The 20,758-nt window shown below is 42.3% G+C and overlaps 1 protein-coding gene across 1 annotated transcript; it reads left to right on the forward strand.

The window, feature by feature from the left end:
- Positions 1 to 8,316: 8,316 nt before the first annotated feature.
- On the forward strand, positions 8,317 to 15,335 carry CCNG2 (cyclin G2). The gene is given in 8 exon segments (XM_083177006.1): positions 8,317 to 8,461; positions 9,645 to 9,782; positions 10,335 to 10,585; positions 12,293 to 12,371; positions 12,462 to 12,560; positions 12,788 to 12,987; positions 13,608 to 13,734; positions 13,736 to 15,335. Coding segments are annotated over 8 exon segments (1,089 nt in total). The 5' UTR covers positions 8,317 to 8,341; the 3' UTR covers positions 13,811 to 15,335.
- Positions 15,336 to 20,758: the final 5,423 nt, after the last annotated feature.

Here is a 20,758-nt window from a genome sequence, read left to right on the forward strand (position 1 = left end):
TTCTAGATTCGCCTATGGCAGGGACTGATGTGAGTTCAAATATTCTCTGTAAAGCGCTGCGTAATATGTATGCCCTATATAAGAAACTGTTAATAAATAAACAAGTAAATAAAACCTTCTTAATCTTATCTTAATAAAATACGAGAATCAAATATTTTAACCTCTTCTATATCGTGCTTTATCAACTCATTTTTTTGTTGTTTATGTTTTTTTTTTTATGATTTTTACTGTGAGCTATATTACCTAGTTTGTCCTATATATTGAGTTGTGTCATCTATACCATATTTTCTCATATTTCTCTTTTGTTTTGGCTGATGTGTAAATATTTTTCTAGTGTAGCAGTGTAGTTTACCAGTGACCTACATTTATTAATCTCAGGACCTTCTCTGGCTATCCAGGAACTGGCCACCATCACTTTAGCCAATGAACATACGTTGCATCTGCCCCCTGCAGTGCACATGGTTTTGTCCATCTAAGGCGCCGTACACACCAGAACAATCCTGATTGTTAGTAGATTTTTAGCAGATTGTGTGATGGTCGCACGATCTATTGGAGCACACGATCTGCTAACAATCTGCTAACGATCTGCTAACAATCTGATCCCAATCCGATCTGAGTCTGTATCCAGTTGAATGGATCTTTTACAGATCCTATCTGCAGCAGGTAGGATCTGTAAAACGACCAAACGACAGCGGGGACGCGCATTGGATTGGAATCGGATCGGAATTGGATGTAAACATGCCCAATCTACATACAATCTGCATCCAATTGGTCGGAATTGGATCCAGATTGATGGAATTGAGCCCTAATTGTTCTGGTGTGTACCCCCCCTAAGGAGGATTTTGTCAGAAAGAGTGAACTAGAATAAGGCCCCAAATTCCTCAGTCAGGCATAATACTATGGGGACAGATAATGTAATAGGATGAGAGAGTCAGAAAGTGAGAGATTTGGTAAGAAATCTCGAGTTTTTCTTAAAGCAGCAATCATTTACACTGCAAAACCAGTTTGATTTTGCAGTGTAAATGATTGCAGCTTTAAAAAACTGGAGATTTCTTACCGGGACTTTCACTTTCTGAATCTCTCATCCTATTAAATTAAGTTTATAGAATACATACTATGGCCCATATTCAGATCTGATCGCAGTACAATTTTGTTCTCAAAATGGGCAAAACCATGTGCACTGCAGGTGGGGCAGATGTAACATGTGCAGAGAGAGTTAAATTTGGGTGGGGTGTGGTGAAACTGGAAACTACATTGCAGTGTAAAAATAAAGCAGCCAGTATTTACCCATACCCAGAAACAATATAACACCCAAATCGATCTCTCTCTGCACATGTTACATCTGTCCCCCCTGCATTGGGGATGCGGTCATTTGGTCTACTGCATTATGGTCGACAGTCATTAGGTCGAATCCATTAGGTCGACATGCTAAAAGGTCGACATGACTCTAGGTCGACATGGGAAAAGGTCGACATGATTCTAGTTCGAAAGGTCATTAGTTCGACAGGTCATTAGTTCGACAAGGTCATTAGTTCGACATTGTCTATATCGACATTCACAAGGTCGACATGGAGTTTTTCACTGTTTTTTGAGCCAACATGTGCCGACAGGCGGTATTTCATGCCCTACCATCCACTAGGGCGTGGTGGGAGAATAAAATAGTGTGCCGAGCGTAGCGAGGCACCGTGCCCGACGCATTGCGAGCGCAGCGAGCGATGCGAGGGGATGCAGTGCACTTTAAACTGTGTCCATGTCAACTGTGTTGACATTCAGGTAAAAAAACAGTGAAAAACCCCATGTCGACCTTGTGAATGTCGACATAGACAATGTCGAACTAATGACCTTGTCGAACTAATGACCTGTCGAACTAATGACCTTTTGACCTAGAAACATGTCAACCTTTTCCCATGTCGACCTAGAGTCATGTCGACCTTTTAGCATGTCGACCTAATGGATTCGACCTAATGACTTTCGACCATAATGCAATAGACCAAATGATCCCAACCCTTTTTCTTCTTAACTCATTTTACAAATTACAGTAAGTATGCAGCCTGACTGCCAGCTGGCGTTCGCCCGGGACCCATTTGTCGACCCATTTTACTGCTTCACTAGGAGTATGTAAAAAAAATGGGTTTCACCATTGGAGACAACCCTAAGCTTAGTGGGGTATATCATGGAGTACTTTAAATTATTCTCACGCAATCTTTTCTTTATCTCGAGTAATGTATCTCAGTCCTTTTGGACCTCCATTGCGAAGTCGGGAAAGATGGATATCCTAGTACCATTATGTTCAAGTGGCCCAACAGACCGCGCTAGGCGAATAACTGTATCTCGGTCCTGGAAATGTAATATTTTCACAATTACCATGTGTGGAAGTGCTCTTGGTGGCATCGGTTTAGATGGAACCCGGTGGGCTCTTTCAACCACAAATTGTCTCAGGAAAACAGTTTTACCGAATTGTTCATATATACCTTTTTCCATAAATTTTGTTGCATCTGTACCCTCTTCACGCTCTGGCATTCCTATAAAGCGCTGATTATTCCTGCACAGTCTGCCCTCTATGTCTGATCATTTAACTTAATGGTACTTGAATATTATCTGGGCGCCCATCGCATACCATCGCATGCCCTATTGAGTGATATGCGATGGGATGCGATGCGGGCTGATTTTCCCGTTAAATGAACGGGAGTGCTTGTACAATGAAAATCGCATAGCATTGTATAGCATTGTATGGCATCAAATGGCATACGATGTGATGCGATGCAACCCTTCCCACCCAATGGTAATCCCGCCCTCTGGCACATCTGGCAGAATTTCACTCTGAGGTGATTTTGTGAGGAGATAAGAAGTATATTGGAGAGCTGCTGTGATTGTGAGGTGTTTTGGATTTGATTTGATCGATTTGACGATGGCTGCATCTTCAGCATCTTATGTGAGCCTGTTCAGACTGCCGCAGAGTGAGGAGGATGCTGTGCGGTTTTTATAGGACCGCCATCTGCTGCCAGTGATGACCACATGCAGCACTGGACACCCCATGAAGTTGTCCATAAAAGAATGTAAGTGGAGGTGCCACATCAAGAGCTGTCGGAAGAAGGTGAGCCTGAGAGCAGGGCTTTTCTTTCCCGGGTGCCGCTTGCCGTTTTTAAACTTGATCCGATTTATATACTCCTGGCGCGAGGAACTGACGTCCATTGACTTTTGTGATCGGCAGCTAAACCTGTCAAACAAGACAGCTGTGCTTTATGATGGCATGATGCGGGAGGCCTGCGAACTTGATTTGTTGGCACAGCCGCAGCGCTGCATTGGGGGCCCGGGACAAATTGTGGAAATAGATGAGACTATTTGTCAAAAGGCAGAGCAATGTGGGGCGAGTATTACCCCAACAGTGGGTTTTCGGAGGAATTTCGCGAGAGACAGGATAATGCTTCATGACCCCTGTGCCGCAACGGGACGCCTCCACCCTCATAGCAGCAATCATTGAGAATATTGAGCCCGGCACAACTATATTTAGCGACTGTTGGCGTGCTTACAGCACACAGGAACTTGAACGCGCTGGATACCAGCATGTGCGGGTTAATCATAGATATAACTTTGTTGATCCTGACAGTGGAGCTCACACACAAAATATTGAGCGTCTTTGGGGATGTGCGAAATGGAGAAACAAGCGCCATCGAGGTACTGCTCGTCACCACTTACATGCAAGAATTTGTGTGGAGAAAATGCCTTGCAGGCGACAACCCATTTGACCGCATGTTGCATGCATTAACACTGCTACCTAAATCAAATTGACTTTTCCAATTTTTTTTTTTATTGTCATTCATGTTGTATTTATTTACTGTCAGTTTTATTGGCCTGTCATTGCCACTTTTATTGTTGATTTTTCATGATATTTATTGTTCTATCAAATTTTATCATTGTCTTCTAAAAATTAATACAGTTCTTCGTTAACACCTGTTGTCATTACTGTGTCAGATGATTGATATTGGTGGTAAGAATGTGTCCCCATGGCCCACAACCCCCCCCCCCACACTATCCACGCCATCCCGAAGCATGGCGAGCGCAGCGAGCCCGTGAGGGGCGGCGGTACGCGTCCTCCGACCTTTTCATAGCCCCACTAACCACGTCGGCGCGGAGTTGATTTTAGATAGTGTGGCGAGCGCAGCGAGCCATAGAGCCCGAAGTGTGGCGAGCGTAGCGAGCCCTGCGAGGGGATGCGTAATATGAGCCCGAAGCCTGGCGAGCCCCGCGGAATACATGTAAAGTAATCTGTGTGTGCCCGCCACGCTTCGGGCTCGTATTACTCGTGCGCTCACGGGCTCGGTGGCTTGCTGCACTCGCCACACTATCTAAAATCAACTCCACGCCGACGTGGATAGTGGGGGTATGAAAAGGTCAGAGGACACGTACCGCCGCCCCTCCCGGGCTCACTGCGCTCGCCACACTTCGGGTTACCGTTGATACTGGGGGTGGCATTGACAATGGGGGTCCATTTAACATTGTAAGCACCCATTTGGGTGCTTATACAATGAAAAATCTAATCTCATCGCATGCATCGTATGCGATGCGATTAGATGGTGTACGATCAAAATCGTGGGCGCCCAGATAATACACAAGTACCAAATTAATTTCCCACATCTGTTCAGCAAGAGAATTAACCTTATTAGATATATGATTATTAATATCCTCCAATAAGGAGTAATTCTTGTATTAGTTACTTTCAGTTCAGATTTGATAGCGGCAATATCTGTTTGAACCATGACGATTTTTACAGCAAAGCATTGCTCGCTTCTATTTATAGCTTCTAAGAGCTGGTGGAGAGTGATTTCAGGGGTGCTAGGGTGCTGCTACCCTTAGTTGTATGTGGTGTGGTAGTAGGTGTCTGAGAATTATTGCTCGCTTGTATCCGGGCTCTTATCTTATCTCTTATCGAGCTGCAGCCATTGCATTGCCAGTTTTTCCCATTTTAGCTGCTAGGTACACTACTATTTTTATCCACAAGAAAAAAGAGAAAGGAAGGAGGTAATGAGGGTAGTCTGCAATATTAAAGAAGCTTTTCTTGCATGTCCCACTGCAGAGTTATGTTTTAATGACAACTTGATGTCGTTTTAACGAATTAGAGTGTCAGTATAGTCCAGAAATTCCCTGGACAGGGCCGCCGAGAGGAATGCTGGGCCCCGGTTAAATTCAGGGGCGTGACCTAACAACAGGAGGCGTGGCCACATCCCACGATAAGGCCACGCCAAAAATTGTTAAGGTGGGCGAAAAACACTCTAAAGTCAAAGGGGGAGTGTTATTGCCCCCCCCCCCCCCCCCCTGAATCGGAGCAGACAGAATCGGAATGTTGATTTCTGCCCAGGTGAATATCCTCGAGACTTCCTGCATTGCCATCCTGCTGCGAGTCCCGCCCTGATGATTCAGGTAAGCCACAGCCGTGGCGTTGTCCGACTGCACTCTGATCGGAAGGCCCTTCAAACAATCCTCGGCCTGTTGGAGAGTCTTCCAGACTGCTCGAACTTTCAATATATTTATTGGAAGTCTGGATTCCTGTTTGGACCACAGACCCTGCAACCAATGGTGAAGGGCAACTGCCATCAAACTCCTGAGACTGGCATCGGTCGTTATCACCACCCAGTCCCAAGAGCGAAGTGACCGCCCTAGCTGCAACTTCTCTATGTCCTTACCACAGTAAGGACTCCTTTATCTCCTGAGAGAGAAGTAATCTTTCCTGTTTCATGGTCTTTGCATTCCCTGACCAACAGGACAGAATGTTCCATTGAAACGTTCTGGAATGAAACCTGGCAAACTGAAGCGTCTCGAAGGTCGCCACCATCTTGCCAAGGAGTTTCACCCCTTGCCAGACTGTAGAACTTGGAGCCTGCAGTAAAAGTAGAACTAACTGATGGATGTCCTTTGCTTTGGACTCTGGTAGGAAAACCAATGTAAATGGGTGTCCAAGATTACCCCCAGAAATAGCAATCTCTGGGAGGGAACTAAATGGGATTTGGTCAGATTTAGCACCCATCCCATGTCCTGCAAAAACTGAGTTGCTATTGACAGATGTTCCAGCAACTTGTTTTCTGACTCTGCTTTGAATAGCATATCGCCTAAGTATGGGATGATCACAATCCCCCTTAGCCTCAGTATAGCAGCCGTGACCGCCATAACCTTTGTGAATACCCTTGGTGCTGTCGCAAGACCAAAGGGTAGGGCCTGGAACTGTAAATGAGTCTCCTGTATCACAAAGCGAAGTAAGGACTGGTGTTCTCTGCATATGGGTATGTGTAGATATGCATCCTGGATGTCTACGTATGGATGCGCTGTGCAGCAGGTGCAGACAGTCACTCCTGCATGCAGACAGCTGACAGGACACGCTTCTGTCAACCTCTGCTGCGCTCTCAGTGTGCAGCACTTCTATTCAGAAGCAGCACACTGGTGTGAAAAACCTGCACTAGTCACTATAGTTAATAAAATAATAAAAACCTAGCTACACTAGTTCCAAAACATCCAGTAAAAAAGCCGGCTGCAGCAGCAGCCAATCAGCAAAGCACCAACTCCTGTGGGCACCTAAAACGAACTGGAGCATGATGGGATGCAGAAGGGGAGGAGCCTGCGTCCAGTGGAAAGCTTTCAGCAATGGGTGCCTTGGCTCCTGCGGACCCTCCTACATCCCAAAGTTAGCTGTGTCACCAGACTGGACGAAAGCAAAAACTCTTCTGCCTCTCTTGCTGCCTATCCATGTGTGTGTGTTTGTGCGCAAGCGTGTGAGACACAGAGGTGGGAAAGAGGAAATGTGAGTGAGATGGAGATAGTGGCCCTTATTCTGGTTCACCCACAAAGACAAAGTCCTTCTCAAATGGACAAAACCATGTGTACTGCAGGTGGGGCAGATGTACAGTATATGGATTCAATTAATTAGATTTGAATTCTGTCATAAAATTAAACAAAGCTTAACCAAATAAAAGCCACAGTATGTTGCACTTATCACATATACTACGTTCAACAATTTTACTAAGAGAGAGAGAGAGAGAGAGAGACCGTTTGTGCACAGTGCATAAAGAAAGAAGCAGCACCAGCAGGGCAGGCACATTACTATGGCAACACTCCTGGTCCCAGGTGTAAACAATATGACCGAGGCAACAACAGTGCGCATGCTCCAGCTGTGCTTCCTAATTTTTCGCATTCTTACATTAAATCTGTCCAGCAACAAGAGCACAATAATCTACCAATCATCACTCCCAAAGCGACTCCACCAATCACATAAGTCTCCAGCCTATCGACGCACCAATCCGTTTCCTCTAAATTCTCTCATCCAATCACAGCACTAGACAAATCGGGCGGTCTTTTCAAACTGATAGTGACAGGAGGCGGTGCGAAGGGATTTTAAACCAATTGACGTACTAAGGTGATTTTACCGATCCATCCGCTGAGGTCTACCGCTGTTCTCTGGGTATACTTTCCAATGTTAGCAGGTCATATTTAATTTTCCGACCAACTGATACAATCTGCGGCTTTTGCCTTTAATTACAGAAAATCATTGCATGAAACGAACTGTAGCACCCACGGACTACTTTTTAGCCTTTGTGTTGTCGTGAGTAAAAATTCCTCCGCGCTGTTACGTCTGAGGCTACAGGGCGTTGAAGGATCAGAAACAAAAACAAGACGAGGAGTCAGGAGCTCAGAGGCGGCGGCTGTGTGACCTCTATAGATAGAACCGTCCGTGCCATGGTCCCCGCCGCAGCAACGCACGGCGCCTTGTGATGTGTCCGGTGCCTGCGTGACCCGTCCCGTGCCTCCCAGCATGTCCCCGCAGTGAGGTGGCCGGACCGCCGCTCTGCCTATGTGACTCCCGGACCCCAGTGCAGGTCAGTCCGCCCCCTCCGTGCTGTGGTCCCCAGGCACGTCATGCACAACTTCGCATATATGTGTGTGGATTAGGTGACTGGTTTTATGCTGCTTCGTATATGTTTGCGTGACTGTGCCTATGCTTTGTGTAGACCATGTATCTGTTGTGCTTATTAATAACGGAATTATAACGTAAGAGCAATGGCCAGAGTATTGCCCCCAGGGTAACTAGGCGATGGGAGCGGTATGTGTGCGGCCAGGGCACGGGTCGCTAGGCAGCAGCGCTGCGCTGTTTGTGTACATAGAGGCTGTAGCTGTGTATGTGTACACAATAAGGATCCCCCGCCCCAGGCGATGTTTACTTGGATGCCGTGTAGACGTGACCGAGACGAGATCAGAGCTCCCCTCCTACTCCGAGGCCCCGCCCCGGCAGCAGCTGATCATGGTAGTCGCTTACCTTCCCCTCTGTTTCAGATCCCAGGTGAAGGATTTAGCCGTGATGGGAAACACCAGCAACGAGGCCTTTCTCCTACTGAAGCAGCTGAACGTACACCTGGATCAGGAGTACAAGTACCAGCCCCGGGAGAAGGGCCTGATCCTAATAGAGGCTACTGCAGAGGTGAGAGCACTGGTGGTGGCATCCAGTCACTGGCAGGTCTCTGTTGTGTAATGGAAGATCACCACTGTCTTATTCTTAACACACAACTGTCCAAAGCTTTGCACACACTTTGGGGACCTGTATCAAACCCTTCTGATGGATTAAGAAGGGAAGTTACTGATTGCAACCAACCAAAGTCTGTCAGTGTCACCTCCATAAAATTAGCTAGATAAATTACAGCTAGTTTAATTGCTTATCAAGTTACCTTCTAAAGGACCCCATACACTTGCATGACTTCTATGAGGGGAGAACTTGCAGGTTTGCATACGATACATGGTATGTGATCCTTTTGCATATGATTTATTGTTTGCGATTCCAGCTAGTGCTGTGGGATCAGATATCCTAGGTGCAGCACCCAGGATTAGAATCTGAGACAAAGCACATATGACTTGCTACTTCTTCACCTGATTTTCTCTGCCCTGTCCATCAAAGTCAAAAGGTCTGAAATCGTGTAAGTGTATGGCCAGTTATCACTTATCTAGGACAGGCTGACTTCCCTTTTTCCAGAGTTCCTCATTTCTCGTATGCTGAAACTACACTATTACTACTATAAACAATGTAAATATGTTACGAAGTAATAAACAAAATTCTCAATCAGTGGGGTAGATTTATTAAGCTTGGTGAGGTGATGAAGTGTCTGGTCTTTATCACCGACCAATCAGTTCTTACAGTACCTGTCATTTTTCAAACCAAGCCTGTAACTTCACAGTTAGGCATTGATTGGCCAGTGATAACGTACCAGCCACATCACTTCACCGAGCTTAATAAATCTGCCCCATTGTTTCTGTTAGGCTTTTCAGCAGGGTGCTGCACCCTGCTAAAACAGCATGCGCATGGCATCTATTCAGCTTTTAGTGGAGAGCTTGGGGGGGGGAGAAACCTAGCATCTGTAAGTGCTTGGTGAAGATGGTGACCGAGCATCCCCCCTCCAATAATGACTCAAATGGGGGCTGTTATGCCCATAATAATGATGTTGGCAGGGCCACACCCCTCCCCATCAATCAACATGTTTAAGAGGGAACATACTGTGCTCTGTCCACATCCTAGCAGAATCACATTAAATTAGTAACAATTGGCAATGCTCAATGTAACTTATCTTGACATCTGGCAACCTCTGAAATCTGAAACAATTCTCTTTTTTTAGAATGACAATACAATCTGTCCAAGAGCAAGGAATGCAAAAGTAGAAGATTTATGGACTTTAACCAACTTTTTTGGTTTGGGTATGGAGACCTTTGTCTTGGCTGTAAACATCTTGGACCGTTTTTTGGCTATTATGAAGGTGAGATCTTTTCCAGTAACCATGAGAAAAATGTAAAAATGAAATCCTTCTGAAGACTGCCATTTGTTGGGTGTGGGGTTTTATTTTTATTTTTTCAATGTGTGTAGAACACTGTCGACCAGTAAGTTTGATGGACACTGCCCATCGATCTCTGGCAGCGACACGCTATAGCCCCTCCACACACACATCGATGTAGGAGCATTTTCTAAGCGACTTTGCCAAACTAAGCAAAGTCTCTTAGAAAATGCCTTAATATTGGCATGTGTAGGCCCTATAAGTTTTGCTGTTCTGAATTTTCTCACTTATTTATGTAGCGCATACCTTCTGTAGCTCTTCAGAGACGGTCTATATTTTCTATTGCATGCACACACTGGAGTTAATTGTCAGAGGCCAGTTAACCTACCAGTATGTTTTGAAGAGTGATGAAATTGGAGCACCCAGAGGAAATCAATGCTAACTCCACAAATAGTACCTTGGAAAGGCACTGTACACTCTTAACCCGGCATAAATGTTAAGCATTCACAATCCTTACATTTTGTTTTCTGTTTGAAGGTGAAGCCAAAGCACTTGTCCTGTATTGGTGTTTGCTGCTTTCAGCTGGCAGCATGCGTTGTAGAAAAGGACTGTAACATCCCATCCATCCATGATGTCATCCGCATCAGCCAATGTAAATGCACTGTGTCCGATATTAAACGTATGGAGAAAATCATTTCAGAAAAACTGCACTTTGAATTCAAAGCTACCACTGCCTTAACCTTCTTGCACTTGTATCATACAATCGTACGGTGCCATTCCTCTGAGAGGTGAGTAGGCACTCTTCTGCCAGACAAGCTCTTTTTTTTTTTTTTTTTTTTTGTCTTGTGCTAGGATGCTCATACTGTATTGTCTTGAAGTGTGGTCATCATTCTACCACTTAAACACAACGCTGTTAGCACAGGCTGTAAGTCTGCAGAACATACCGCAGCACTAGATTTTGACAGATTTCTACTCACACCTAAGGAGGATGCAAACAGAAATACCAGACTCCCTCCATGCTGCAGCCATCTACTCCTGGCCATCATCTAAAAGTCAAAGTTTCTAGACAATGCTGCACCTCTAAAGGCAACCCAGAGGAGGGACCACACATTAGGCTACTGGTGTAGCTCAATATATAACATTGCACTCAGAGGAGTGCAAGTTGAAGAATATGGTAAAGCGTGGATACACAGCTCCACAGTTATAAGGTCGCTATGTCAACACTATTAAAAAAGGTACACATACATTAGAGGTTCAGCACTAAAAAGGTAGACCTAGCTTATATTGACACATGCCCTACCATCCACTAGTGCACAGGTTCTCAAACTCAGTCCTCTGGCCCCCACATAGCGCATGTTTTGCAGGTCTCCTCACAGAATCACTAGTGAAACAATTAGCTCCCAGTGGATCTTTTAAAATGTGTCAGTCAGTAATGAATGCACCTGTCGGGTGACCTGGAAAACGTAAACTGTGGGGGGACAGAGTTTGAGAACCCCTGCACTAGTTTGTGGCTGGAGAACATAGCAGCGTGTCAAGCACAGCTTTATTTTACAGCTGATCTTCCAACCGCACTGGACATACTGCTCACTGTCTAGATCTAGTGTATTTTTATTTGGATAAAAATCTGAGTAGAAGACACTATGCACATGAGTGCAATAGCAACATGTAGCGTTTCAATAATTTGCTTACCAGATTTTGCTTTAGTGAAGACTAAAATTATTTTTTTCTAAAACCAGGAGTAAATCCCAGCATAAACGTAATATCAAAACTCATGCTGGGAATGTGCAGTTACATAGAAGATGGAGACTCAAGTTTACATTTCCCTGAAATAAAGTCTGGCTTCACATAAGCATGACATTCTAATGAAGATTACGCTAATTCTACAGAGATATTAATGATTCATGTAGTAGTCCATGCCATAAGCTTCACTGGTATTTCTGTTTGCATCCTCCTTAGGTGTGAGTAGAAATCTGTCAAAATCTAGTGCTGCGATATGTTCTGCAGACTTACAGCCTGTGCTAACAGCGTTGCGTTTAAGTGGTAGAATGCAGTCTACTGCAACAAGATGAACTTATTAATTATATATATATATATATATATATATATATATATATATATATATATATATATATATATATATATATATATATATATATATTATTTTTTTTTTTTTTTTTTGAAGTCTGGAGATGCAGGTTGGAGATGCAGGTTATCACTCTGTCCGAGGCACATTGTGGCTAATTTAATTTATCTAAGTAATGATGCTTGATTTCACCCCACCACATTGTGCCTTGACTTCTTTAGTCCGGTTTTCTGTTTATGAACTTGCAAGTTGAGAATAGAGTAGGAAAATGTGACCAAATCTTGCATGGTGCTCCTAAAAAGAATAGGATACCTAAAATTCAGTCTCGGCACAGCACCCTTGATGTAAACCAGTGTGGTTCATTGTATATAACTAAGAATTGAATTTTGACATTCCTCCCTCCTTTTTGTAGGAAAGAAGTATTAAACCTTGACAAACTGGAAGCTCAGCTTAAAGCTTGCAACTGCCGGCTCATTTTTTCCAAAGCAAAAGTATGTATTTCATGATTTATTTTTATTCCTGCATAGATAGTAGTCTGTCTCTGATCAAATTGATTTTGTCTAATCAAATATTTCTTTTAGCCCTCAGTGTTAGCCTTGTGCCTTCTTACCCTTGAAGTAGAAACCTTGAAGTCTTTAGAATTATTTGAGATTGCTCTTCGTGTACAAAAACATTCAAAAGTAAGTGATCTGTATGGTAGAAAACTATATATATATATATATATATATATATATATATATATATATATATATATATATATATATATATATATATATATATATATAATTTTTTTTTTTTTAACTTCATGCTAACCCCAATGTTAGAAAATGTGTTTTGATAACTATTACATCTAGTTGAACAAATCTAGTTCGCTTGGTAACATGCTTAGTTTTCCACTTTTTTCCAGGTTGATGACACAGACATGCTCTACTGGAGGGAGTTGGTATCAAAATGTCTAGCTGACTATTCCTCCCCTGAATGCTCCAAACCGGACCACAAAAAGCTAGTATGGATTGTGTCCAGACGCACCGCACAGAACTTGCATAATAGTTACTACAGTGTTCCAGAGCTGCCAACTATTCCGGAGTATGGCTATTTGAGTGAGAGGTACTTATGACGTGCTCTCTAAATTGATGTATGTCTTTTCACCATAAGGAAGTTACTGTGGTGTGTACACTACGTAATCACTAGCATACTCTCCTGATATGAACTGTTTTAGGTTCTGAGTTGGTTACCTAAAGTTTACTGTAGTAGGCTTATTAAAACCAAAGGTTTTGGCAAGATTGCTAAAAATGGCTTTACTTGCAGAGACCATTTAATCCACTATCTCTAAAGGTGCGTACACACGGGGAGATATATTGCTTGCAATATATTGCTGAGCAATATATTGCTCAGTGTCTCCTTTTCAACAAGCGACCAGAGATGGTCGCTGTTGAAAACGAACCTCTGCTGGGGGTACCGCAGAGGTAATTAGCTGGTCGCAGGAGCAAGCTCCTGCGACCAGCGATTACAATGGGGCAGAAAACTCCCAATCACTGGCAATATGGTCGCCTGCGACCATATTCCCAGCGATTATAGCCCCTATCGCCCCCGTGTGTACACAGCATAAGTGTACATTTATTTTGTATGTAGTTTTTATTTGCCTCGCTAAGAACTAATTCATTGTGGGTAATACATTGTATGTATAACACAATTTTTTTTATTTTTTTATTTTGTCTTCATATTAGTGAGGACTCGTGTGAAGATATGAGCAGTGGAGAAGACAGTCTGAGCAGCTCCCCGCCAAGTGACCTTGAGGCTTCTTTCTATTTTGATGATTACAAGCCAAAACTGAAGTGTCGTAGTAGTCACCTCTACCCTTTGTAACAAAGGATCATGTTTTGTTTGCATGGGATGTAAATGTTCAAAGTATGATGAGTGGAAGAGGTGATTGTCACTAATCTCAGATTTGATATCTTTTGGTTTTTTTTAGAAATGTTTAAAAAATGCTAACACATCATAACTTTTTTTGTGTTACATTTTAGGGGTGTTTTTATTTTATTTTTTTTCCCCTCTTCTAAACTTCATATTTAATATATATATTCTCTACAACCTGACAATGGAGCCAGTTAAAGATCTTTTTTTCATGTTGCCTTTTATTTATTTTGTAGCTTAGGAGAGGGCCCTTAAATTATATTTTAGGGGCTGGTATTCATTTCTAGTAATATGCAGCTATAGTTGAATCTTATTTACTACATTCCTTAGCACTTTTTATTATTGGGTTTTAAACAAACAAAAAACAGACTATACATACTTGGAGACAATTGTACTGCAATCACTTATCTGCTATGTGTGGTAGCAAGGAATGTAAACACTAGTCATTACTTGTACTCTGAGCAACAGCCACCCATGCTGGCCTCAATCCGGTGTGATTTCAAACCATGCCCTTTAAAATATGTTAATTTAAAATTGAGACTTCTCCCTCCCTAGAAACTTTATCCCTTTAGTCAACGGTTTCAGTGTTCTCTTTTTTTTTTTTTTTTTTTTTTGCACTGGACAAATGCAAAGGGGGCATAAACATTAGGGTTAGTGTGTCTGGGTTTTTTTTTTTTTTCAGTTATCTTTTTGGCAGGTAAAGCTTTTAAAAAGCTTTTATTTTTCTATGCACAGAAGCACATGTTAAAATCTAATTTTACTTTAGTTCCACCGTATTGTGATTAACAGATATCATTGATTTACTAGTAAGTGGGGTTCTGAGTATTGGGGGAGGGAGGGAATCACTTTATTCCTTTATTTAAAAAAAAAAAAAATTGCATGTGTTTTTTTTTTTTTTTTTTTTTTTTATTGTATCTGTTTAGTTCCATGCTTAACGTAATCTTAGTTGCACATAATTTATTTGTCTTGCAAAGTGTATTAAGGATGTTTAATACCAATGCAAGTTTAAAAAAATTAAGTTAAGACTTATCAGAAACACAGCCTAGTGCAAGATTATGTTTTACTTAATCTAACATTTATTTGCTCATTGCAAATAGTGATTTCCTGTTTTATTGCCAAATTGAAGGTTGCCTATCTTTTCTCTATTGCTTCTAAGAAGCTTAACTGTTAAGAGTAAACGGTTCTTGTATTGGTAGGAGAATGAAAACAATATAAAAAACATTTCTGCATGTTCATTACAAATGTGAATTGTGAAATCGTTTGAAAGGTTTCTACATGACTGTTAGAGTGAGTACAAATGTGGATGGTGCTAGAATGTGTGTGTGTGGTTATATGAATACAAATGTACAGAAAAATGTATAGGTAAAAAAAAAAAAAGTTAAAACCTAAAATGCACATAAAAAATGTTTTATTTTTTTATATCTGTGTAGTGTTTTTGTTAAATGGCATGTACATAATAATTTATTCCATATATTGTTTCTCTTTTTTTTTTTTTTCGTCCTTTTACCGCAGTCTTGACCAATAAAACTATTTTTTACAAGTGTGGTCTGCAGTAGTAATTTGAAGTTTCTTTCCTTCCACACCCCCTCAGAATGTTGCTGCAGAACCTCTAATACACGAGTACAGTGTTTTATTGGAACAAGTCCGAGAGTACCTTCTATGATATCTGATACCCGCATGAAGGCACCTGGCATCTGAAACTTATGGTCACAGGAGTGCTGGTCCTTACCCCCCTTGAGAGCAGCACTCTCAAGACTTTGCAAGTCAATAAAGTTCACTTGTTTGACTTGCAGAGTCTTGAGAGTGCCGCTTCATTCCCTAACCTACATGGGATTCTTGTGTCCAAAGAAGGCACTGTTAAAGTGTATTTTATAACAAACCGGTGGAGAATGCAGTTGATACACTATATTCGTTACCTTATTAAACATATACTTGGTTACCCCTAACAACGGCAAGTTGCAACTAGTGATATTAGCAAATGCCCAGCTCAGACTTCTAAAGGCTTCTCCTTCTCAAACAATGGAAACACCAAATTTGCATATGACTAGAAGCTACTGATTCAGTTGTAAGGTGACCTTAGCAGATTTTAACCCTTATACTGCTGTATGGGATATGAAGGTCCACACTTAATACACTGTGTAATTATTGCAGCCAATCACATTATATACATACTATCAGTGGCATCAGCGACTGAATCTCTCAATGAGAGTTTATGCAATGTATGTCCCGTTATGACCTTAGGCCAGTTATTGATACACAAACCTTAGCAATTTATAGGCGCTTGATAATGATCAACGCTGATCCTGCGCAAAAGACACTGATACTGATAATTTAGTAATGAAAACACACACACCGATTGGATTAAGATCACGGATCCAACCCCGTGTGATAAGTTTTTATTGTCCAAAGTGGACGCAAAAGATTAACAGAATATAGAATCTATATATATATATATATATATATATATATAAACTATGACCCTATACTATACAGTTTATACATGAAAAGAAACAGTTACATAGATTAGCAATGCAGGTTTGGCTAACATATACAACTGGCACAAATAAGGAAATATATCAATTACCGTCAAAAAGGAGCTCGGACAGAGGTTTCCCGAGGCCTTGGGAAATTGTGCTCTGCAATAGATCACCACACCTCTCAGATCCTAACACCACATTTTATACCAAAAAGGGGAATGGGGACAGGCTGGGATATTATTGGATGCAGAAAGTTGACTGGGTATCGCTTCATTGGCCCTCCACATCATAGGTACAATTACAGGTATTTGGACAGAGACTAAAAAAACAGTTTGTAGATGGGTGGTCATTGGTTTCACTACACACAAAGGTTCATCTGATTACATTGATTTAGGTATCTGGGAGGGCAGGTATAGTGAGTTGTTTCACCACCCCTCTTCCCTGCAGCTGGTTGACGGCAATTGTAACAAGTTAAATAGTACAACATTGGGGGTATAATCAGTGAGCTTCGCACAAACAGAGAAAACAAAAGGGAACATATCTTAAAGAATTTACCATCAATGTTTAACGTCCGACCTTGGTAGTTACGTTTAAGCTAATAAGACGCAAATGGCGTAATGAAATTGTGCAGAGGACGGTCGTTAAACATTAATGGTGTAGAGATGCAATTTCGTTTTCCACAGTCCACCCTTTGATAGTCAAATAAAACTATCACACTACACAATAATTCATAATTTCGCATTAATTTCCATATTTCATAAAAATTTAAATTTTTCATACAAATTTTCATTGATGAAAGGTTTGTGAAGCGTGGATCGTGTGTGTATGTGCAGTAAGAGGGGATGTATCATTTTTGCGCTATGGCTAATCCAAGATTAATAATAAATGGGGGGAGTACATTTACTTACTGTCGGCATGTCCAAACCATGGCCCTGCAACACCTAGAGGGTCACAGCCCAGACACGCCTGACTGGAATGATACATTTGGGGACGTGTGTGTGTGTGTGTGTGTAAGTGTGGTGTTCCTGCATTGATAGTGTGTTGTATAACCTTGCCGCAGTGTGTATTAGGGTGAACAACCTTCATATGACCTATAGAAGATGATGGAAGAAACATTGATGGGTATCATAACAAAACAATTTTTCAGGATGATGTAGAGAATTTCTTGAGAGAGCGGGGGACAGTCATTTCTTTGAGAATTTTACCAATGAGTCATGTGTAAGGGTCATCGCTCCACCTAAATAACACCATTCGTTTGGATTCACAAAAACACCTTTAAATGCTTGCTTGTCACAGATAAAAATAAACGCCATTGTCAGAACTCCGCCTCTCCTTATCCACCCTTTGGTAGTGGCAACACCTTGGGGAGAAAAGAGATGGGGAAAAACACAGGAACAAAGTAGTTTTCATCTTCTGCCTGCTGCTTCTTTCTTCGTCTGGCCAGGGGATAGTCCGAGTAGTCTTTACTTTGCCTTTTCCTTTTTTGGGTATGTCGGTTTTAGTCGTCTCTCAGTCTTCCCGGAACAAGAGCTTCTAGCGATACTTCTTTCTCGTCGCTTCTAGCATCAACCACTTCCGGGACATTGACCTTTTTACAACGGGACTGATGGATCCAAGCTTCCTTTTCTGCAACCTGTAGTACTTGGCTTGGTCCTTCTCACTGATCTATCAAACAACTTGGGCATAACAAATTTCAGATCACAACAAAAGTCCCCTGGCTCAAGACAATGTCAGTCCTTTACAGGCAATTCAGATGTCAACACTGTCGATTTCCTCTGCTGCATTCTCAACTTTTTTATAAAATATTGAACAGTCACTTTATTATTATACTTTCGTCATCATAATGTGGATGTCTTCTGAGCAATATTTTGAAGGGAGACAGGTTAAGTGGAGTTCTGATACTATATAGCACTATAGGCAATGCCTCAGGCCATAGCAAACCCTTGTTTCAGCCATAACTTTGCTCAATTGGTTCTTGATAGTAACTTCCAGTCTCCATGCCTTTGCGCTTCCCTGTGATCCGTAAGGAGCATGGAGTTTACTATCAATCCCTAGGAGTTTACACATGACTTGGATAACTTCTTATATACGGTTGTACTTTTGGGATACCATATCTATAGACAAATACATCAACATCTACCAGTAATATACAAAAAGGAATTCCTAAACAGTTCTAGAGTGGACTGTACAAAGTCAATTTGTATTACCTGCAGAGGATCCTGCTGGAGGAGGGATGTGGAGATGGCTCTGTGGGAATGGCCTTTCCAATGTCTTTCCTCAGACAAGTAAGGCATGACTTTGCCGTCTTACCTGCCTGTGGAGTGAACTCTGGGGCACACCAGTAAATTTTGACCAATTTCCACATACCTTCCATGCCAAGGCAAGTCAGGCCATAGGCTATCTCTGCCATGACAGTGTGGCATGCTCTGGGAGTCACTGGTTTTCCTTGTCCATCTTTCCATTTCTGTCCACATCCCTTCGGCTTCCAGACTGCTTTCTCCTGCAGGGGACACAAATCTTGCACCTCTATGTGAACACACAGACATTTACAGGGGAACAAAAACATTATACGCAGAGCGCGTGGCTCACCCAGCTGCCTCGCCAGCACAGCTATTACCAAGTGACACTGGATCCTTATGATAGGTGTGGGCTTTACACTTGATAACAGCCACTCTGTCCAGCAGCTGTGTGGTTGTCAGGAATCTTTGAACTTACAACGCTTGCGCCACTGGAGTGCCAGCTACTGTCACAAAATTTCTGAGGCGCCATAGGGCCCCAAAACTTCTGCATTACCCCAACAAACGTACTTAGAGTCTGTATAAATATTGACTGCTTTTCCCTCAGCCAGCAGCACTACTAATCAGGCTACTGTTGCTGAGTGAGATGGTCCAAGGGGTCCAGCCTCTACTATACCTTCTCCATCTATCACGGTATAGCCAGTGCACAATTTTCCCGTCTCGGTGTCTCTGTGGCAGCTGCCATCAGTGAAAAGAGAGAGAGAGAAAAAAATTAATTGCCTCTTCCAATGGGTTGTTACCACCCTTTGGGGATATGCTGCAAAGGTCTGATTCAAACATGTCATGCAATCATGTTCGTCTAGGCTCTCACTAACTTCCACCATTCCAGCAACCTCAGCACCAACTCCCACCCTTTGTGCCTTGCAGGGCACACCTGGTAAGACTGTTGCTGGGTTTACAATATTACACATTTTACTGGTAATATTTATACAATTCATCAATTCAAGTTCTAATTCAGTGATCTTGGCTGATGTTTAGGCAGAATTTTGGGAGTGTCCAGACTGTAGGAGGAGCATAAATAGTTAAAACACACCCCAACACCACATCCTCAGTCTTGTTTACCGGTAGTGCTATGGCAACTACACTGTGTAGACAAGTAGGAAGTGCTCGAGCTACTGGGTTGAATTGTACACTGCAGCACGCCATTGGTCAGCTGGCAGTACCAGGTTACTAAGTCACTACTCTGGTCGCCCACCCAGCAAGTTATTTGCAGTGCAAATCACAACACCAGGTTCCTGTCAATATGAGGAACCTGTCTTGGCTTGTCTGACTCAATTAATTCCCGCATTGACAATGCAAAACCAGAGAAACCTGAGATTTATTCTTCTCAATATCCCCAGCTGTCTAATGAGACATGGGTTGGTTGTTGGGTCTGCGACCGTTTTGTGGTTGTTTGTTGTAAGAACATCCTTCTATCTTACACTCACTTATGGTGATGTCCTACTATTTACATTTGAAGCATACTGGGGTCGTCGTATTTTGTTGTCCAGTATGCTAGGGTCTGGTTGGTCCACTACTGTAACTACGGATGGCAAGGGCCATTAATTTATCGGTCTGTTTTTCTTTACGTTTACGTATCCTATCGTCATGGTCAGTGGCAGACTCTCTAAGGACGTCTATTGTCATGTCTCTCCACTCGGGAAAAGAGGATTGCACTCTAGTCCTAAGTGGTTCTTTTAGTCCTTCTATAACCACAGAAACAACCATTTCTCTATGTTGGGTTCACTAGTCTTAATGTCAGGGATGTCTGTATTCTCAAAATGTCCCCTGTCAAAATATTCATCAGGAAATTCAGTGCTCTTTTGCCGAATGCTCAAGATTTTGTTGTACTCAGTAGTACAAGGGAAATACTTGCTCAATTGAAGATTAATTAAGCATGTTTTTTTTTTCTGATTGTCATCATCATTTAAAATCCTGTTTTCCCCCACCTGGCCAATGAATGGGAGAGGACAGGCTCTCAATATGATACTCCAATCCTTATCTGTAAGTCTATGTGAATTTCCTAAATCTCTGATAAACTTTTGACAGGCCATTAGGTTTTGTCTTGGGTCAGGGAACTCTCGGATTACAGATATTAGGTCTGTCCTTGTCAGGGGGCACTGCATACCCACCTGCCTTACTGGAGTCACCCTATCCGTGTCTGGCTTTCCATAAGGGGCAGGAAGTGTGCAGAGTGGACATAAACACGTG

This window comes from Crinia signifera, chromosome 1 (assembly GCF_055691185.1).
Source record: "Crinia signifera chromosome 1, ASM5569118v1, whole genome shotgun sequence".
Lineage (NCBI taxonomy): Eukaryota > Metazoa > Chordata > Amphibia > Anura > Myobatrachidae > Crinia > Crinia signifera.